The following is a 20,306-nucleotide window of genomic DNA, read 5'->3' as shown; positions in this document are numbered from 1 at the left end:
ATATCTGAACTTCTCCTGGCCATCCTCGTCAACCGACACGGAGCAGTGTGGTTTGACCATAATCAAACAACACCCAAACGGTGTGGGAAGACCATCATCTATCTAGCAGCGGCTTGACAAAGCCAAAATTCTGTACACTATTACCGTTACAAAAAAATTGAACGATGGGATTACATAGTTGGCTTGCAAACGCCAACAACGCAGGTAGGAGGAGCTGTACCTTGTTTGAGGACTCTGCTCTCTCCATTCTCTTCCTTGGCCCACAGCCCAAAGCAGTTGCTGGTGCCCTTGCACAGAACCGTGCCGTTCTCAGGGAGAATGAGGTCATCGTCTTTACCCAGGCTAATAGGGTTCTGGCTGGGAATGGAGTCGGACCATGCGCACACCGTCTCCAAAGCCCCGCACAGCACTGCACGAGGAAAGAACAACAGATGCATAGCAGAGTCAAAATACACTCTTATTTTTACAATATGCAAGCCAATACATCATAATATATTCAGTGTTGGATAGATACATTTATATATTTTATACAGCTGATAAATGTGCCACTAGCCTAAACCAGAGGAGTTTTGCTTTAGTAAAAAAACAAAACAAAAAAAACTCTGTTATGGATAAAATAAACATTTGCAGTCAGAATAAAAAAATGCAAACATCATGGAAATCAGAATACAAAAATGGATGTGGTAGGATGGGAATGAAGCAGTGGCACTGTGGATTGCCGATTGTGCACATAACCGAGGTGTTCCCTTCAACGACCCTGCACTGACCAGTGTGGGAAAGTATGGTCAAACGAACCCCACGAAAATATAAAAAACATGCCCGAGCCAAATTTTGATTTAAAGCTTTCGTGACTGCAGGGATTCATATTCTTGGTTCTTTCGGTGCGTTTTTCACACCTGATGACGATTGCTTGTGTTGCAGTCGAAACGTCGTGAGAATTTTATTGTTTTATATTTGTATTATGTTATTGTTTCCCTTCTACGTGACTTTACCGAAAGAACCAAGAATATGCCTGAGCCAGTTATTACATGATTTTTAATGAATGCATATTTAGCCTTAGGGCAATCTTTTTAACAAATTTTACATTTCCCTTTCATCTTGGCGAAGATTTTAACACTGTTAAATACATTTGCACTCACTGTATACACAGATAGCATTTAAATATGTATACATCTTGGAAGACACACCCGCATATGGTAAAAAAAAATTAATGTGTGTTCTACAAAGTTGTAGTTAAGGATCACGTCCTACATTGTAAAGGACAGTCATTTGAACGCAATTGTTTTAACCACAAATTTTAAACAATATCCATCAGAGACAATGGAGTTCACACATCGAACCTATATATTTTTTTCAATATTATTTTATAGTGTTAATATATCTTAGTTTAGTTAATTTCACCTGTCAAGCACCGGGTATGTTATGCAGCTAAAATGACTTAAAACACCTTGTATACACATATCCCTGCTTGCGATTCTCACATACAGTAGGGGACATGCGGCAGACACTTCATTTATCACTGTCTGACATCAATGCATAACCTTGACATTTAACTGCTAATAACATTAGTCTGTGAACCTTACCTTATTTTCATATAAATGCCTGTCCTCTTCTGTTGCACAACCACATTGAACTGATTCAATAACCAAATTCAATTTATAACAGTTGGATTAACTTGTCCAACACCAACAATATATTTATGTTTCTGTGCTATGTGTGTTTCAAAAAGGGCCAATACTTGCCCTTGAATGTGCATTCAACCATATGATTGGTTTTACCAATACAAATATATAAATCTTATTCGTTATTAGAGCTGATATCTTAAACAATACATGCATGCATTACAGTAACATGTATTTTTAAATACTGTTTATCCCATGCCATAAAACATGCATTTTTAACTCATTCCATCTGTCTGGCAAAGCAGTGAAAAACTCTCTCGTAAAAAATGATCCCATTATAACAACATTTTTGTAAAACGTTGGGTTGCTATTGGGGACTTATGCTATTGAAAACCAGCTGAATTGATCAAAGGGTTGCCGAAAAGTCAGTGAGCGAAAAACTGCACTGAAGGTAAAAAAGCCTTTTCGGCCAAGGCGATGATGCCACATTGCCACGCACGTGCCTCCCCACGTCGTTATCTGTCAAAAGCATCGAGGCGAGCATCTTCGCTCCCGACGTCAGATCATGTGCTGTGTGACATCATCTTGTCAACAGCCATGATCAATTTACTGATGGTTGAAGACCCCATGCTGTCACCATCCCCCCACGATCCCATGATCTAAAAGTTCACATGCACAAGAGATGATTTCATCGCTCCATCTTTGTTGATGAACGTACTCTTGAGCACGTTTCCCTTCCTTGGCTGCCAATCATCGTATTTCTTGACCACCGACAAACCAAGTCTTCGAGCAACGTGTCCTGCGCCCAAGGCCCTCTTACTTTTCTCAACGGTCATTATATATTTAACCTGCATATGTTCCTAATCCACTTGTTTCTCTGCGTCTCTCAATGTCATTCCAAATGTGCTCCTCTGCATGTTTATTTGCACACTTTCCAGATTGTGTTCAATGTTGTCAGATAATGCCCATATATCAGTCGTGTCATTTCAGGTAGTATAAATTCATACATAGCCAGAGGAATACGAATATTGGAAAGCATTATATAACCCATGCATGATTTCCCTTTCTTGTTACAAGAGCATTATAGTTCAGCATTTGTAAAAATGTGTTGTACATACACTAAACATATTCTAATTCAAATAATCACAAGTGACATTGCATGTTTGTTTCCATAAACCTCTAAATGTATACACACACTTTTTTTTATCACAAGCACACTCTGAAACAATACAAAAGCGTAGCCATCAGGTTTTGTTTGTGGCACTGTGTGGAGAGACTGCAAAACAGCATCGGCAACCAACCGTCCCCTGAAAGAACCCCATGTTGGCCGCCTTCCAACAAGCAAGCTGGGCTAGTGCCTGCTTTAATCACTGGTTGCCAACGGTTTTAGAAAACTGCAGCACTGCAGCATTCCTTTGGCTATTCCCAAGCCCTTCCCACAATTCTTCTGGACCAATGCCTACGCAAAGATTAATTATTCTAATGCTGAGCGCATCAAGCCGCTCTGTCCTCCATTCTGACAGCAGCAATATTCCCTTTCCGCCATTATAATTCCATTACTAGATCATCTACAATCTACATTGACAAACCTGCCATCTAATGTGATGGAAAAATCATAGAAGCACCCCATGAAAGCGGAAACCAGACATATCCTTGCCAAAGCCATTTAAGTACAAAACGTGTAAAGAGTTCAATGCTTAGTCGTGTTCATCAGAGAGGTAGGTGTCACTTGGAAATTTGTTTGACAAAGTCATAACTAAGGTAATAAGACAGTGAACAATATAAATCAAAGGTCTTATTACGATTTTTTTCCTAAAAGCACGAACAATATCAAAAAAGTTTAAACTCATTAAGTTGGGAAAATAAAATATTTAAAAAAAATTTACTTAGCTATGAAGTTATAAGCGTACATACATCATGATTTAAGGGTTGTCCCTAAAGTGAAGCATTTAAATGTTCACTTGTTTGACTTTCTTGTATGATCTATGTATATTATGCGGAGTGCTGTCAAAAAACATCTATCATCAAGCATTCCTCATGCGATGTCCCCTTCCGGCAGCAGCAAAGAGAAAGTAATCAACCCTGAAGCTAAACACCTGGGCATTTGCGGCAAAAATTCAGCACATGCCCGCCTGTGTTTTCATGTATTTGATCGTGTGGCAAAACAGAGCCAAGTCAGTTGCTTTTAAATTTAAATCTATTGGCTAATATAATGCTACAGGAGATGTTTTACCGCGATGCCATGAGTATTTAAAACGTGCATTTCGTTTTGTTATTTACAGACCCCCGCAGTTATGGGGACACGATGTGTCTTGATCACTTTCATTTCAAACCATCTCAAACATTTTAACCAAGCTAACAAATAATTATCAATAATCTTCTCCGTCTTGAACAGTCACATTATTCACGTACAGCAGCTAAAACCCAAAGCAACATCAAATCCCCCAAAAGTTAATGGTTTTCAATGCAAAAGTATCAGCGTTTCTTACTTGAATTTAATGATCTATGTTTTATTGATACGAGCAGTAGTTCTCAAAACATGTAATTTAAACACAGCCTGAGTATTGTGAGCATGCACTTTGCACTGGTATCCTATCATGAATCACATATTATTGTCATTTGTAAATGTATGACATTTTGTATCATCATTACATCAAAAGGTTTAATGGAGAGGCAACTTTGCATAGAAAAGCAATGCCTCTCATGAATGGGAATATATTTTTTGAAGATGCCTTCTTGGTCAAGTTCCAAATTAAACAACAATAACATGGTGATTATTTACAAAGATATGAAACGAAACAAAGTATAATCATAATATTAAATCAATAAATGTTATAAATACAAAGCCACTATTTTACTACGTCAGAAAACAGTGTTTGGTATAGTCTGGAGTACTTTTATGAACAAAATAACGTGTATTTCCTATTCCTATTTGATCATAATCTAGTACAGTACACAGGAACAAAATAATTCCAACACATTGAGATTTTAAGCAATTTTCACATTTAAAAGAGCAGGTCATCCACATTTAGTTGAACAGGTTCATTCAGTGCCGAACAAATTATGCACACATAAATATACCCAATTATTATCAACAGTCATTTCATGCGGGCGGAAATGCATAATGTGCGGTAAGGATATGGTATAGCCAATCCTAGGCAAGTAAACACATATCCCCAGGAAGGTAATTGGCCTGAATAATGGCAACTGCTATTCCAGCACCACATCTGTGAAATTCAACAGCTATGGGTCAAACGAGTGTATACTGTATAGTATATGATTAAGTGCAAATCCAGTGAAATTACCAGCAGCCCTCCAAAACTGTAGATTTTTTGTTGGCTAAATTAAAGCAAAACTTTACAAGATACGAACAACCCCCTGAAGTACTCAACATTAAAATCCGATATTGTACTGAAGATTGCTGCCAAATGAAGTACTGTAGATACTTTTTATTCAGCCATTTACCAAGCCACCGTTAGCAGTCATTAAAAATACAAACCAGCAAGCAACCATCAGGCACTGTCGAATTTTACCGTCACCATCCTATAGTAAAATTATTACAATATTTAAATGAAAGCCGTTTCTTTAGTTATCTACAACACAGATCAAACATTTTTCATAGGTGGCCTACATTTCATCAATGGCCAAATGTAACAGAAATTGAGTCGCCATGTGACCATGACACTAGCATGCACATTTAATTTAAGTATCCACCAAACCTGTGATTTTTGCAATACTACCATCCTCAATTCATATATATTACACTAGCGGAAGTACCCGGCTTTGCCCGGGTGAAAAATATATTTCTTAAAAACCTTACATATATATACACAGATACTAAGGTATTGTCAAAGCCCGGTGGGCTGTTTGTACATTTCTCCACCAACAAATATATAAGAGGCTTTCACAAGTCCAAAAAGTTGTAGAAAATGTGGGGTAAATAGTTGATGTCAAAAGGTTTCCGAAAATTGCGGTCTCCCCCCCCCCCCTCAAAAAATATCTTTACCCCTCGTAGGTATATATACTAACAACACCTTACATACAACAGAGGAAGTGGTATCTATTGACTCTGTAGTAGTATCTACTGACTGTACCGTAGTATCTACTGAGCCAGTAGTAGCTACTGACTGTGTAGTAGTATTTAGTGACTGTAATAACTACTGACCATAGTAGTATTTACTGGGCCTACAGTAGTATCTACCGACTATATACTCGTAACGACTAACTGTATAGTATCTGCTGACTCTATAGTTGTATTAGTAGTAACTACAAAATCTATAGCAGTATCTACTCACTCTATAATAGTATCTACTGACTCTAGTAGCTACTCACCGTGGTAGTATGTACTGACTGTATAGTAGTATATACTGACTGTAGCAGTATTGACTGACTGTAGCGGTATATACTGACTGTTTTAGTATTTACTATAGCGGTATCTACCAACTCGATAGCAGTATCTACTATCGCTACAGCAGTGTATACCGACTGAGGTCGTACCTGCTATCACTACAGCAGTGTATACTGCTGTGTTGGTACCTGCTATGATTACAGCAGTGCATACTGCTGTGATGGTAACTGCTATGATTATAGCAGTGCATACTGCTGTGATGGTAACTGCTATGATGAGAGGAGTACATATTGTGGTGGTGGTACCTGGTATGATAACAGCAGTGCATATTGACTGTACTCATCATTCACCCTCACCACTGACAACTCACCCTTACCACTCATCCTCACCACTCCCACTCACTATTCACCATTCACCCTCACAACTCACCACTCACCAACCTCCCTCACCAATCTCCCTCACCACTCACCCTCACCACTCACCCTCACCACTCACCGATCACCACTCACCCTCACCACTCACCCTCACCACTCACTCTCACCACTAACCCTCACCACTAACCCTCACCACTAACCCTCACCACTAACCCTCACCACTCTCACTCACCACTCTCCCTCACCACTCACTCTCACCATTCACCCTCACCATTCAGCCTCACCACTCACCCTCACCACTCACCCTGACCACTCACCACTCATCCTCACCAATCACCACTCACCTGCACTGCTCACCCTCACCACTCACGCTCACCCTCACCACTCAACCCTTACTAATCACCACTCATAACCGCCACTCACCCTCACCACTCACCCTCAACACTCACCCTCACCACTCACCCTCACTACTCACCACTCATCCTCACCAATCACACCCTCAACAATCACCACTCACCCTCACCACTCATCCTCACCACTCACTCTCACCACTCACCCTCACAACAACCACTCACCCTCACCGCTCAGCACTCAGCCTCACTACTCACCCTCACCACTCACCACTAATCATCACCAATCACACCCTCACCAATCACCACTCACCCTCACCACTTGCCACTCACCCTCACCTCTCACCACTCACCCTCACCACTCACCCTCACCCCTCACCACTCATCCTCACCAATCACACCCTCAACAATCACCACTCACCCTCACCACTCACGCTCACTCACCCTCACCACTCATGCTCACCACTAACCCTCACCACTCACCCTCACCACTCACTAATCACCTCTCACAACCGTCACTCACCCTCACCACTCACTCTTACCACTCACCCTCATCACTCACCCTCACCACTCACCCTCACAACAACCACTCACCCTCACTACTCATCCTCACCAATCGCACCCTCACCAATCACCACTCACCCTCACTGCTCACCCTCACCGCTCACCACTCAACCTCACCCTCACCACTCACGCTCACCCTCACCACTCACCTCTCACTAATCACCACTCACAACTGCCACTCACCCTCCCCACTCACCCTCACCACTCACCCTCACCAATCACCACTCACCCTCACAACTCACCCTCACCATTCACCCTCACCACTTGCCCTCACCACTCTCCCTCACCACTCACCCTCACCACTCACCAGTCACGCTCACCACTCACCCTCACTACTCACCACTCACCCTCAACACTCACCCTCACCGCTCACCACTCACCCTCACTCACCCTCACCGCTCACCACTCACCCTGACCACTCACCACTCATCCTCACCAATCACATCCTCACCAATCACCACTCACCACTCACGCTCACCCTCACCACTCACCCCTCACTAATCACCACTCACAACCGCCACTCACCCTCACCACTAACCCTCACCACTCACCCTCACCACTCACTAATCACCTCTCACAACCGTCACTCACCCTCACCACTCACTCTTACCACTCACCCTCACCACGCACCCTCACAACAACCACTCACCCTCACAACAACCACTCACCCTCACTACTCACCCTCACCACTCATCCTCACCAATCACACCCTTACCAATCACCACTCACCCTCACTGCTCACCACTCAACCTCACCACTCACGCTCACCCTCACCACTCACCCCTCACTAATCACCACTAACAACCGCCACTCACCCTCCCCACTCACCCTCACCACTCACCACTCACTACTCACCACTCACTACTCACCACTCACTACTCACCACTCACTACTCACCACTCACTACTCACCACTCACTACTCACCACTCACTACTCACCACTCACCACTCACCATTCACCACTCACTACTCACCACTCACTACTCACCACTCACTACTCACCACTCACTACTCACCACTCACCACTCACTACTCACCACTCACCACTCACTACTCACCACTCACTACTCACCACTCACTACTCACCACTCACTACTCACCACTCTCCCTCACCACTCTCCCTCACCACTCTCCCTCACCACTCTCCCTCACCACTCTCCCTCACCACTCTCCCTCACCACTCACCACTCACCCTCACTACTCACCCTAACCACTCACCACTCACCCTCAACACTCACCCTCACCGCTCACCACTCACCCTCACCACTCACCCTGACCACTCACCCTGACCACTCACCACTCATCCTCACCAATCACACCCTCACCAATCACCACTCACCCTCACCACTCACCCTAACCACTCACGCTCACCCTCACCACTCACCCCTCACTAATCACCACTCACAACCGCCACTCACCCTCACCACTCACCACTCACCCTCACTACTCACCACTCATCCTCACCAATCACACCCTCAACAATCACTACTCACCCTCACCACTCACGCTCAACACTCACCCTCACCACTCATGCTCACCACTAACAACCGCCACTCACCCTCCCCACTCACCCACACCACCACCACTCTCCCCCTCACCACTCTCCCCCTCACCACTCTCCCCCTCACCACTCTCCCCCTCACCACTCTCCCCCTCACCACTCTCCCCCTCACCACTCTCCCCCTCACCACTCTCCCCCTCACCACTCTCCCCCTCACCACTCTCCCCCTCACCACTCTCCCCCTCACCACTCTCCCCCTCACCACTCTCCCCCTCACCACTCTCCCCCTCACCACTCTCCCCCTCACCACTCTCCCCCTCACCACTCTCCCCCTCACCACTCTCCCCCTCACCACTCTCCCCCTCACCACTCTCCCCCTCACCACTCTCCCCCTCACCACTCTCCCCCTCACCACTCTCCCCCTCACCACTCTCCCCCTCACCACTCTCCCCCTCACCACTCTCCCCCTCACCACTCTCCCCCTCACCACTCTCCCCCTCACCACTCTCCCCCTCACCACTCTCCCCCTCACCACTCTCCCCCTCACCACTCTCCCCCTCACCACTCTCCCCCTCACCACTCTCCCCCTCACCACTCTCCCCCTCACCACTCTCCCCCTCACCACTCTCCCCCTCACCACTCTCTCCCTCACCACATGTTAAGGGCGATCCTAAAGGAATCTACAACTTTCGATGATTCCTTTGCGCGATTCAAAGAATCGATTCCTGGCGCATAGGTTTCCATTTTTAATTACAGAGTTTTATTTTCATTCGTATGTTATGTTTTAAAGTTTTCAGGAGTTTTTAATTATATTTTAGCCCCGGTCAACGCCGGATATTTCCCATTCGTAGCAGTTTATATCAACTCTATAACCAACTTATACTGGTAGGAACGAAGTGGACCAGACCACCAATAGATTAATGTGTCCGTCCGTCCGCGTTTGTCCGTCCGTCCGCGTTTGTCCGTCCGTCCGTCCGCGTTTGTCCGTCCGTCCGTGTATCAACATCGCCCCCTACTGCAAACACTTGGAATGACCCTGTCTGACAAGATGGCCGCCCGCTCCCCCTGCGATATGTGAATTAAACAAGATGGCCGTCGCTTCCGGCGCATCACGGCAAAACTTTAAACTTCGCTTCAAAATTACTTTACTGAAACGCAGCACGTTTATTTAAAAAATTACGTTACTGAAACGCAGCACGTTTTTTTAACACAGAGACAAGAAACATTTATTAACACAGACGAGATACATTGAATCGCCTTATTTGTGCACGAAAAGCACGGCACGAGGCCTAGTGCGGCAGGCTTCGTGAGGCCTAGTGCGGCAGGCTTATTAACACAGAGATGAAACGCAGCACGTTTATTTAAAAACAATTATTTTACTGAAACGCAGCACGTTTTTTTAACACAGAGACAAGAAACAATTATTAACACAGAGACGAGATACATTTAATCGCCTTATTTGTGCACGAAAAGCACGGCACGAGGCCTAGTGCGGCAGGCTTCGTGAGGCCTAGTGCGGCAGGCTTATTAACACAGAGATGAAACGCAGCACGTTTATTTAAAAACAATTATTTTACTGAAACGCAGCACGTTTTTATAACACAGAGACAAGAAACATTTATTAACACAGAGACGAGATACATTTAATCGCCTTATTTGTGCACGAAAAGCACGGCACGAGGCCTAGTGCGGCAGGCTTCGTGAGGCCTAGTGCGGCAGGCTTATTAACACAGAGATGAAACGCAGCACGTTTATTTAAAAACAATTATTTTACTGAAACGCAGCACGTTTTTATAACACAGAGACAAGAAACATTTATTAACACAGAGACGAGATACACTTAATCGCCTTATTTGTGCACGAAAAGCACGGCACGAGGCCTAGTGCGGCAGGCTTCGTGAGGCCTAGTGCAGCAGGCTTATTAACACAGAGATGAAACGCAGCACGTTTATTGTTGTTGTTGTGCATATTGGCAGTGGTACCTGACTCGGGTGAATCTGCAGCCCGGCAGCGGCAGAGCAGAGGCAGCGAGAGGCCTCGTCGCTGCTGCTATTCACTCGCTTATAGTTCTACCGTGTTCACTACATCTGTCGTGTTCACTACATCTGCTGTGTTCACTACATCTCTGCCGTGTTCACTATAATCTCTACATCTCTGTCGTGTTCACTATCATCTCTACATCTCTGTCGTGTTCACTACATCTCTGTCGTGTTCACTATCATCTCTACATCTCTGTCGTGTTCACTATATCTCTGTCGTGTTCACTATCATCTCTACATCTCTGTCGTGTTCACTACATCTCTGCCGTGTTCACCACATCTCTGCCGTGTTCACCACATCTCTGTCGTGTTCACCACATCTCTGCCGTGTTCACTACATCTCTGCCGTGTTCACTACATCTCTGCCGTGTTCACTACATCTGCTGTGTTCACTACATCTCTGCCGTGTTCACTATCATCTCTACATCTCTGTCGTGTTCACTATTATCTCTACATCTCTGTCGTGTTCACTACATCTCTGCCGTGTTCACCACATCTCTGCCGTGTTCACCACATCTCTGCCGTGTTCACCACATCTCTGCCGTGTTCACCACATCTCTGCCGTGTTCACCACATCTCTGTCGTGTTCACTACATCGTATTCACACGCAAGTATTTCTACTTGTGCTGCAATCTTTGATTATTTAGCTGCTGGCTGCATGTTTGGTGGCGATGCTACCGTTATAGCAGCACCAACTGCGGTTGGTTCTGGGTCCATGGAAACGACGCTTTTCACTGCAAGTTTGTAAAGGGTTCCAGCAGCAAATGCGGTCTCTGTTTCAGCAAGCATCTTTTCAACGTGGGCGTCCAGACAACCATTGGGGTCTTCAAAGTCGTGGTTGTTTTCGGTATCCATGTCGTGCGCGCGAATAAAAACTCGAAGTGCCAAACAAACACTGCTCAATGTAGTACTGTTATATGAATATGCCAAACGCCCGTTTATTCAACTCCATGTAGACGACATAAAATGCACCAAGGTCCCGTTTATTCCCTCTATTTTATTTCACCTTTATACTAGTAAATGCATTCGAGTTTCCCCATCTAAGGTCAATTAATCTCAGATGTGATCGTTTGGAAATGAAAGACTACGAGTCTTTAAATCTCACAGCGTTTCTTGTCAAAACAAACACTTTTAATTAACGTTACACTAGAATACAGTAATTTTTTCTTTAACTCCTCTATACCCGGTCGATATCCCTGTACCGGTACTAAGTATTATTCCTACCAGCCCACCCCGCAGGGTCCTGTTTAAACGGAAATAAGGCAATTCTAAATGAATCTACAACCGTCGATTCCTTTTCGCGATTCAGAGAATCGATTCTTGGCGCGGTCGGGTTTAGAATTTTAATTACACAGTTGTATTTTCATTCGTATGTTACGTTTTAAAGTTTTCAAAAGATTTTAAATGTATTTTTCCCCCGGGCAACGCTGGGTATATCGAGTTTATACCACAAAGTCGTCGCCTGACAGAGTTGCGTGTCGAGGCCTAGTACCGTGCAGAGCCTCCGGCCTCGCCTAGATTGCCCATCCGGCTGAGGCTGGGTGCTGGGGCCGTTAACCCCCCCCCCCCTGCGCTACAATAATACTGTCTAATCGCTATAATTGTATTATCTACCGACCCTATAATAGTAACTGCACACATTGGGGTGGGGGGGGGAGTGATGAGGACGTGAAACTTTGATGAATTTACCTCAGAGTCGCGTGTTAATGCGTGCGCACATTTATAACGGGAATTAAAAATGGCGTCCACCCCGCAGCGAATGCGTCGCTACCCGTTGCCAGGGGCAACCGCCGTGGTCCGCGCCGGTCGGCGATAGTAAATAAATAAATAAAGCGTTAAATAAATATATAATGAGAAATCGCACTAAATCGATAATCGGTCCGATTTAAAGTTTAGAGACGAAAAATCGGAAATGCCTAAGTTTACCGCGGGGCTGGGGGCGTGCCCACCTGCTAAATTTTATCTCGGCGAACCCCACGGTCCGAGAGTTACATCCCCCGCAAGGGAGCATACGCAGACGGACAGACAGACAGACAGATAGACAGACAGATAGACAAAAAATGAATTATATAGGTTAGATTAAGATGCCTTAGGGCTAAACACTTGGACCTCATATCCTGACAAACCACCCTTTTACCTGTCAACCAAAATTACTTTTGCAATTTAAATCAATGTTAATGTATCTCAAACAGGATGTCTAGACAATGGCTTCAATAAACCATACATTTAAAGTGAAGCAGGTGCCCATAATGGGGTAGCAAAAGCACTCCAGGTGGTGTTAGGATCAAATGATCCAGGCCAGGATTGCAAAATTGTCACCAGTCAATCGAGAGCATGCTCTACCTCATTTGAGAACGCCATGGAAACCCATGGTTTTCACAACTGTGGTCTCATTATTATACAGCAGATGTTGACATGGAAGAGATCCACTATGAAGCAAATTTCCTGAGTCCATAAATGTATAAACACGTACAGATTGTATCACCGTTAGAAAGCACAAAAAAGGTTTGACATTTACATATTGAATATAAGCGATTGTTTCCTGCTGATACTTTCAAAATGCAATGTATGGATGTTCATCGACAAAATGTTTGTTGTTGTAAATATCACCGAATGGCTTTTAAAAGTAAATCAATAAACATTGTTTTGGTCAGTGTATTTAACAGTGATTTGTAAATATTGTTCACTACGTTATGAATGAACACACAAATTACTTTAATAAAATATTATTTTGCACAGGAATAACTACGTATAATCTTGATTTTAAGCTTCCGTGACTGCAAGAATCCATACTCTTTGGTTCTTTCGGTAAAGTCACACAGGTATAAAAATAATAGATCATGACGTTTCGTGGGACAACCACAGCAGTTTTTTCTTGCTGTGGTTGTCCCACCTGGTGACGATTGCTTGTGTTGCGATCGAAACGTCGTGATCTATTATTTTTTCTACAGGCGTGACTTTACCAAAATAACCAAAGAGTATAACTACGTATAGTTAGTTCGCTGAAACTTAATACCAAAATTCAGGACTTGATAATAGTTAAATGTGTAAAAAAAATCACTCTGCATTTGTACATTATGCAAAAAACATTACAAGTCTTGACTTAAAGCTTTCGTGACTGCAGGAATTCATATTCTTAATAATCATCATAAGACCCTGAACAACTGCAGTCATCATCTTATCTTAAGTCACAATCAAATATAATGAGCAAATGTGACCCACTGAAACGTATCGTTTTCCGACGTGCAATAATTATCTAAAGATGAAACCTCAAACTCCTGGTCTTTGGATCATGGGTAGAAACGTTATGATTTGAAAATACCAAAATGCAATAATTCAAACAGCTGCAAGGCAGCGTGATATGGAAGCTGCTGCTGCTGTTTATCTCCCCAGACAGTGGGACAGTACTAACAGTACGAGTGTTGAGACATTTTGACCTGCATTTAAAGATTTCTTATAAGCCACCATTTTCTGCCTTGTTCAGTGTTTGCCAGTTCGAATGTCATCAAGTCCCGCATGCAGCTTATTCCATCACGAAAAAAAAATCCTAATTATGGCAAACTGACAAGCATTCTCAAAAAATCTGGTTTCTTATTCTTTTGAGAATTCTCTTCATAATGAGACACCACAGGGAATCTGGTGCATACTCAATGGCCTTCTCTTAACTGACCTCCAGAAGGTGCTCTCATGCTGAGGGGGAGATTGTAGGTTTTATTCAATAGCTAACCCAATGTAAAGATGGTCGAGCTGGATGCAGTTGCAGCAATATTTACAGCCTGCGGTGGCAGGATTGAAGATATCCATTTAGCTGTACGTGGGAGACATTTTTCACTCTCGCTGGTAACTTGATATCAGAAACCAGAGGTGGGACAAAGTCAATGTTATGCAAGTCACAAGTAAGTCTCAAGTCTTTGCTCTCGAGTCCCGAGTCAAGTCGAGTCAAAGATGAGGCAAGTCCAAGTCGAGTCTGAAGTCATCAAAATCATGACTCGAGTCTGACTCGAGTCCAAGTCGCATGACTCGAGTCCACACCTCTGAGGTGGGACAAAGTCATTGTTGTGCAAGTCACAAGTAAGTCTCAAGTCTTTGCTCTCGAGTCCCGAGTCAAGTCGAGTCAAAGATGAGGCAAGTCCAAGTCGAGTCTGAAGTCATCAAAATCATGACTCGAGTCTGACTCGAGTCCAAGTCGCATGACTCGAGTCCACACCTCTGTCAGAAACCAAGATCTCAAAAGGTATTGGCAATTTTCGCAATGGACTAACATGCATGTAATGAACATCTCAAACGTGTCATAGCTTCAGATTCATTTTAACAATTGTTGTGGACAACACTGTATATTCAAAGACTTAAAATAAACCCCTTTAAAAATCACTAGTGTGCTTTTGAAGGGGTTTATTAAAATCACTGGTACGATTTTCCCGACAGATGATACTTCTGTATGTTTTACATCGTGTTCTAAATGTTAATTGTGATTTATACTCCTGAAAATATTGCACTGAAAATATTCATACGATTCTAATAAACATGACTTTCTCTTACAATTACTCATACCCTCGGTATAGTATTTCCTGTATTTGAAGAATGGTTTTGGCCTCAACCCCTTACTGCAAAAATGAGTGTCAATTTTCGTAAATATTTTGCATTCGATGTACTTTGCTTATACGTGGCAAAATCTGCTGCCACTCAAAACCTTGGAATTTCACTAATAACACTATACATCACTGAATGCACCACACGTTCACAGTAAATCAATGCACATCGGTCTTATAATGTAAAGTACCTCCGCATATTCCAAAGCCCACTGTATTGACGGGCTTTGTGTGCTCCTAACAGTTTTTGTATATTATATTGCTTGAGTTCTTCATTGTAGAATTGTTACCTATGGTGCAGGATGTCCCGTTAAGCAACTGGGAGCTCTGCACTTTAAACCATCTGGACTGCTGCTTCAAATCGTTCAGTGTCCCCTTCCCTCCCCCGCACCTCCGATTACCACGGTCGGCTACGTACGGTGCAAAGGAAGTTCAACGTACAAACATGCGATTATGATCGTGGACATTTTGTTATTGCTAGTATTGAAAGTCAAACAGAAGTCCACCATCATCACTATCTCCCGTGAACTCTTAAAAACCCCCCAATTGCTCCGACACACAAAAGTGTGCCGCCGACCATGACGTGCAAAAAAAAATCCCAGCATCAGTGTGCGTCACATCGTACACACACACAGACATATATACACATACATAGCTCAAGTGCACTCAACCATTGCCCGGGGTTGAAGCACTCTTCCCCACGGACACGTCTGCACACCAGCAATGTCTTCGAGAGAGAAGCAAGGACAACAAGGCTGGGAGGGACGCGTGCCCACGAGGATATGCACCGCGTGCATTGCCGAGCTGCAAGCTTCTACCAAACGACTCTGAATTCACAACGCAGAGCGAGAGAGGCGACGTCTGAGAGTGACCACCACGACTGCGTTTTGGTGCGAGGAAGATGATGGTGGAGCTGGTGGTGATGGTGGTGGTGATGATGATGACGATGGTGTTGGTGGTGATGATGATGATGGTGTTGGTGGTGATGATGGTGTTGGTGGTGATGATGATGATGGTGTTGGTGGTGATGATGATGATGGTGTTGGTGGTGATGATGATGATGGTGTTGGTGGTGATGATGATGATGGTGTTGGTGGTGATGATGATGATGGTGTTGGTGGTGATGATGGTGTTGGTGGTGATGATGGTGTTGGTGGTGATGATGGTGTTGGTGGTGATGATGGTGTTGGTGGTGATGATGGTGTTGGTGGTGATGATGATGATGATGATCATGATGATGGTGGTGATGATGGTAATGATGATGATGGTGTTGACGATGATGATGATGGTGGTGATGATGGCGATGATGATGGTGGTGATGGCGATGATGATGGTGGTGATGGCGATGATGATGGTGGTGATGATGGCGATGATGATGGTGGTGATGATGGCGATGATGATGGTGGTGATGATGGCGATGATGATGGTGGTGATGATGGCGATGATGATGGTGGTGATGATGGCGATGATGATGGTGGTGATGATGGCGATGATGATGGTGGTGATGATGGCGATGATGATGGTGGTGATGATGGCGATGATGATGGTGGTGATGATGGCGATGATGATGGTGGTGATGATGGCGATGATGATGGTGGTGATGACGATGGTGATGACGATGATGATGGTGGTGATGGTGGTGATGATGATGATGGTGGTGATGGTGGTGATGATGGTGGTGGTGATGGAGGTGGTGATGATGGAGGTGATGGAGGTGATGATGATGGAGGTGATGGAGGTGATGATGATGGAGGTGATGATGATGGAGGTGATGGAGGTGATGATGATGGTGGTGATGATGATGGAGGAGGTGGTGATGATGATGGAGGTGGTGATGATGATGGAGGTGGTGATGGTGGTGATGATGGTGGTGATGATGGTGATGATGGAGGTGGTGGTGATAATGGTGATGATGGAGGTGGTGGTGATAATGGTGATGATGGAGGTGGTGGTGATAATGGTGATGATGGAGGTGGTGGTGATAATGGTGATGATGGAGGTGATGGTGGTGATGGTGATGATGGAGGTGATGGTGGTGATGATGGTGGTGGTGATGGTCATGATGGTGGTGATGATGATGGTGATGGTGGAGGGCTTCTCCGTCGCTTCATCTCATCCAACGCATTCCTGGCCCGAGCGCCTCCGCAAGGGCGAACAGATGGCCGCGGCCATGCAACACGCAGCAAGCAGAGAGACACAGACAGACACAGGCGGAGAGAGAGACACAGAGAGAGACAGACACAGACACCCATAGACGAGACGAGTCGGCCGTGTTCCTCACCAGGTGGAGGCGACCCAAGGCCGGCGAGCGCCACCACCAGCAGCAGCAACGCGGCCACGGCCATGTCCGCTCGCCTTGTCTCCTCCTCCTCCTTCCTCGTCGTCGTCGTCTTCTCCTCCACTAGCTCGTGTGGGAGAGCTCACACCTCGTCACACCTCGACGCCACAGCGGCGCTTCTCGCTCAAGGTGGACCCGCAGCCCGGGGCGCACAGCCGCGCCGCGTCCCCGGCCATTGCTTCTCTTCGCTCACTCCCCTGTCCAAGCAGCGATGAGATGTCCGCCTGAGCTCGTGTTGGTGATGATGCTGCTGCTGTTGTGATGGTGGTGGTGTTGATGACGAGGCGGGTGTTGTTTTGGTTGCGTGAACGGCGAGACGCCGCTGTGAGGCAGCGGCGGGGTGGGTGGTGGGTGGGGTGATGGCGGAGCCGAGAGGGGAGATGGCGACAGCAGCCCCCACCCCCTCATCCCCCTCCCCTACCCCCCTCACCCCCCTCCCCTATCCCCCTCACCCCCCTCCCCTATCCCCCTCACCCCCCTCCCCTATCCCCCTCACCCCCCTCTCCTATCCCCCTCACCCCCCTGCCCTATCCCCCGCACCCCCCTCCCCTATCCCCCTCCCCTACCCCCCCTCACCCCCTCCCCTCACCCCCTCCCCTACCCCCCTCACCCCTCACCCCCCTCCCCTACCCCCAACCGCCTCACTCCCCTACCCCCTCACTCCCCCCTCACTCCTCCCCTCCCTCACCCTCACCCCCCCCACCCCCCTCCCCACCAGCCTCACCACCCCGCAGCCCCGCCCGGGGTCTTAGAGGGACCCCGTTACGACAGCGGGTCTCTCTGATACTACAGCGGGTCTCTCTGATACTACAGCGGGTCTCTGATACTACAGCGGTCTCTATGATACTACAGCGGGGTCTCTGATACTACAGCGGGTCTCTGATACTACAGCGGGTCTCTCTGATACTACAGCGGGTCTCTCTGATACTACAGCGGGTCTCTCTGATACTACAGCGGGTCTCTCTGATACTACAGCGGGTCTCTCCGATACTACAGCGGGTCTCTCTGATACTACAGCGGGGTCTCTGATACTACAGCGGGTCTCTCTGATACTACAGCGGGTCTCTCTGATACTACAGAGGGTCTCTGATACTACAGCGGTCTCTCTGATACTACAGCGGTCTCTCTGATACTACAGCGGGACTCTGATACTACAGCGGGTCTTTGATACTACAGTGGGTCTCTCTGATACTACAGCGGGTCTCTCTGATACTACAGCGGGTTTCTCTGATACTACAGCGGGTCTCTCTGATACTACAGCGGGTCCGATACTACAGCGGGTCTCTGATACTACAGCGGTCTCTCTGATACTACAGCATGTCTCTGATACTACAGCGGGTCACTCTGATACTACAGTGGTCTGATACTACAGCGGGGTCTCTGATACTACAGCGGGACTCTGATACTACAGCGGTCTCTCTGATACTACAGCGGGTCTCTCTGATACTACAGCAGGGTCTCTGATACTACAGCGGGGTCTCTGATACTACAGCGGTCTCTCTGATACTACAGCATGTCTCTGATACTACAGCGGGTCTCTCTGATACTACAGCGGTCTGATACTACAGCGGGGTCTCTGATACTACAGCGGGACTCTGATACTACAGCGGTCTCTCTGATACTACAGCGGGTCTCTCTGATACTACAGCGGGGTCTCTGATACTACAGCGGGGTCTCTGATACTACAGCGGTCTCTCTGATACTACAGCGGGGTCTCTCTGATACTACAGCGGGTCTCTCTAATACTACAGCGGGGTCTCTCTGATACTACAGCGGGTCTCTGATACTACAGCGGGTCTCTCTGATACTACAGCGGGGTCTCTGATACTACAGCGGGTCTCTGATACTACAGCGGGACTCTGATACTACAGCGGTCTCTCTGATACTACAGCGGGTCTCTGATACTACAGCGGGTCTCTCTGATACTACAGCGGGTCTCTCTGATACTACAGCGGGGTCTCTCTGATACTACAGCGGGTCTCTGATACTACAGCGGGTCTCTCTGATACTACAGCGGGTCTCTCTGATACTACAGCGGTCTCTCTGATACTACAGCGGGTCTCTGATACTACAGCGGAGTCTCTCTGATACTACAGCGGGTCTCTCTGATACTACAGCGGTCTCTCTGATACTACAGCGGGTCTCTGATACTACAGCGGGTCTCTCTGATACTACAGCGGGTCTCTGATACTACAGCGGGTCTCTGATACTACAGCGGGTCTCTCTGATACTACAGCGGGGTCTCTCTGATACTACAGCGGGTCTCTGATACTACAGCGGGGTCTCTGATACTACAGCGGGTCTCTCTGATACTACAGCGGGTCTCTCTGATACTACAGCGGGACTCTGATACTACAGCGGGTCTCTCTGATACTAAAGCGGGTCTCTCTGATACTACAGCGGGTCTTTGATACTACAGCGGGTCTCTGATACTACAGCAGGTCTCTGAACCTTGGAATTTGAACCCCAGACCTCAAGGGACTGCTGCATGGCTGGAACTTTAGAATGTGGAACCTTTGGCACCTGAGGCCAGGAGTTTGAGACGCTTCGACCTGGGATCCTGGTGACTGAAAATGTTGTA

At 46.1% G+C, this 20,306-nt stretch overlaps 1 protein-coding gene across 2 annotated transcripts in view; it reads right to left on the bottom strand.

Annotated features, from left to right (window-relative positions):
• The window catches only part of BMPR2 (bone morphogenetic protein receptor type 2), a 39,569-nt gene extending 21,505 nt beyond the window's left edge, over positions 1–18,064 (bottom strand). For both annotated transcript variants that reach the window (XM_078870739.1, XM_078870741.1), the window contains exons 1-2: positions 17,669–18,064; positions 221–409 (exon numbers count right to left, since the gene is read on the bottom strand). In XM_078870739.1, coding sequence (XP_078726865.1) covers positions 221–409; positions 17,669–17,732 — 253 coding nt within the window. In that variant the 5' untranslated portion in view covers positions 17,733–18,064. The remainder of the gene's footprint in view (positions 1–220; positions 410–17,668) is intronic.
• Between the last annotated feature and the right edge of the window lie 2,242 nt (positions 18,065–20,306).

This window comes from Lampetra fluviatilis, chromosome 2, assembly GCF_964198595.1.
Source record: "Lampetra fluviatilis chromosome 2, kcLamFluv1.1, whole genome shotgun sequence".
Taxonomy (NCBI): Eukaryota; Metazoa; Chordata; class Hyperoartia; order Petromyzontiformes; family Petromyzontidae; genus Lampetra; species Lampetra fluviatilis.
Note: the sequence above shows the minus strand (reverse complement) of the source record. Positions and strands in the feature narration are given on the sequence as shown.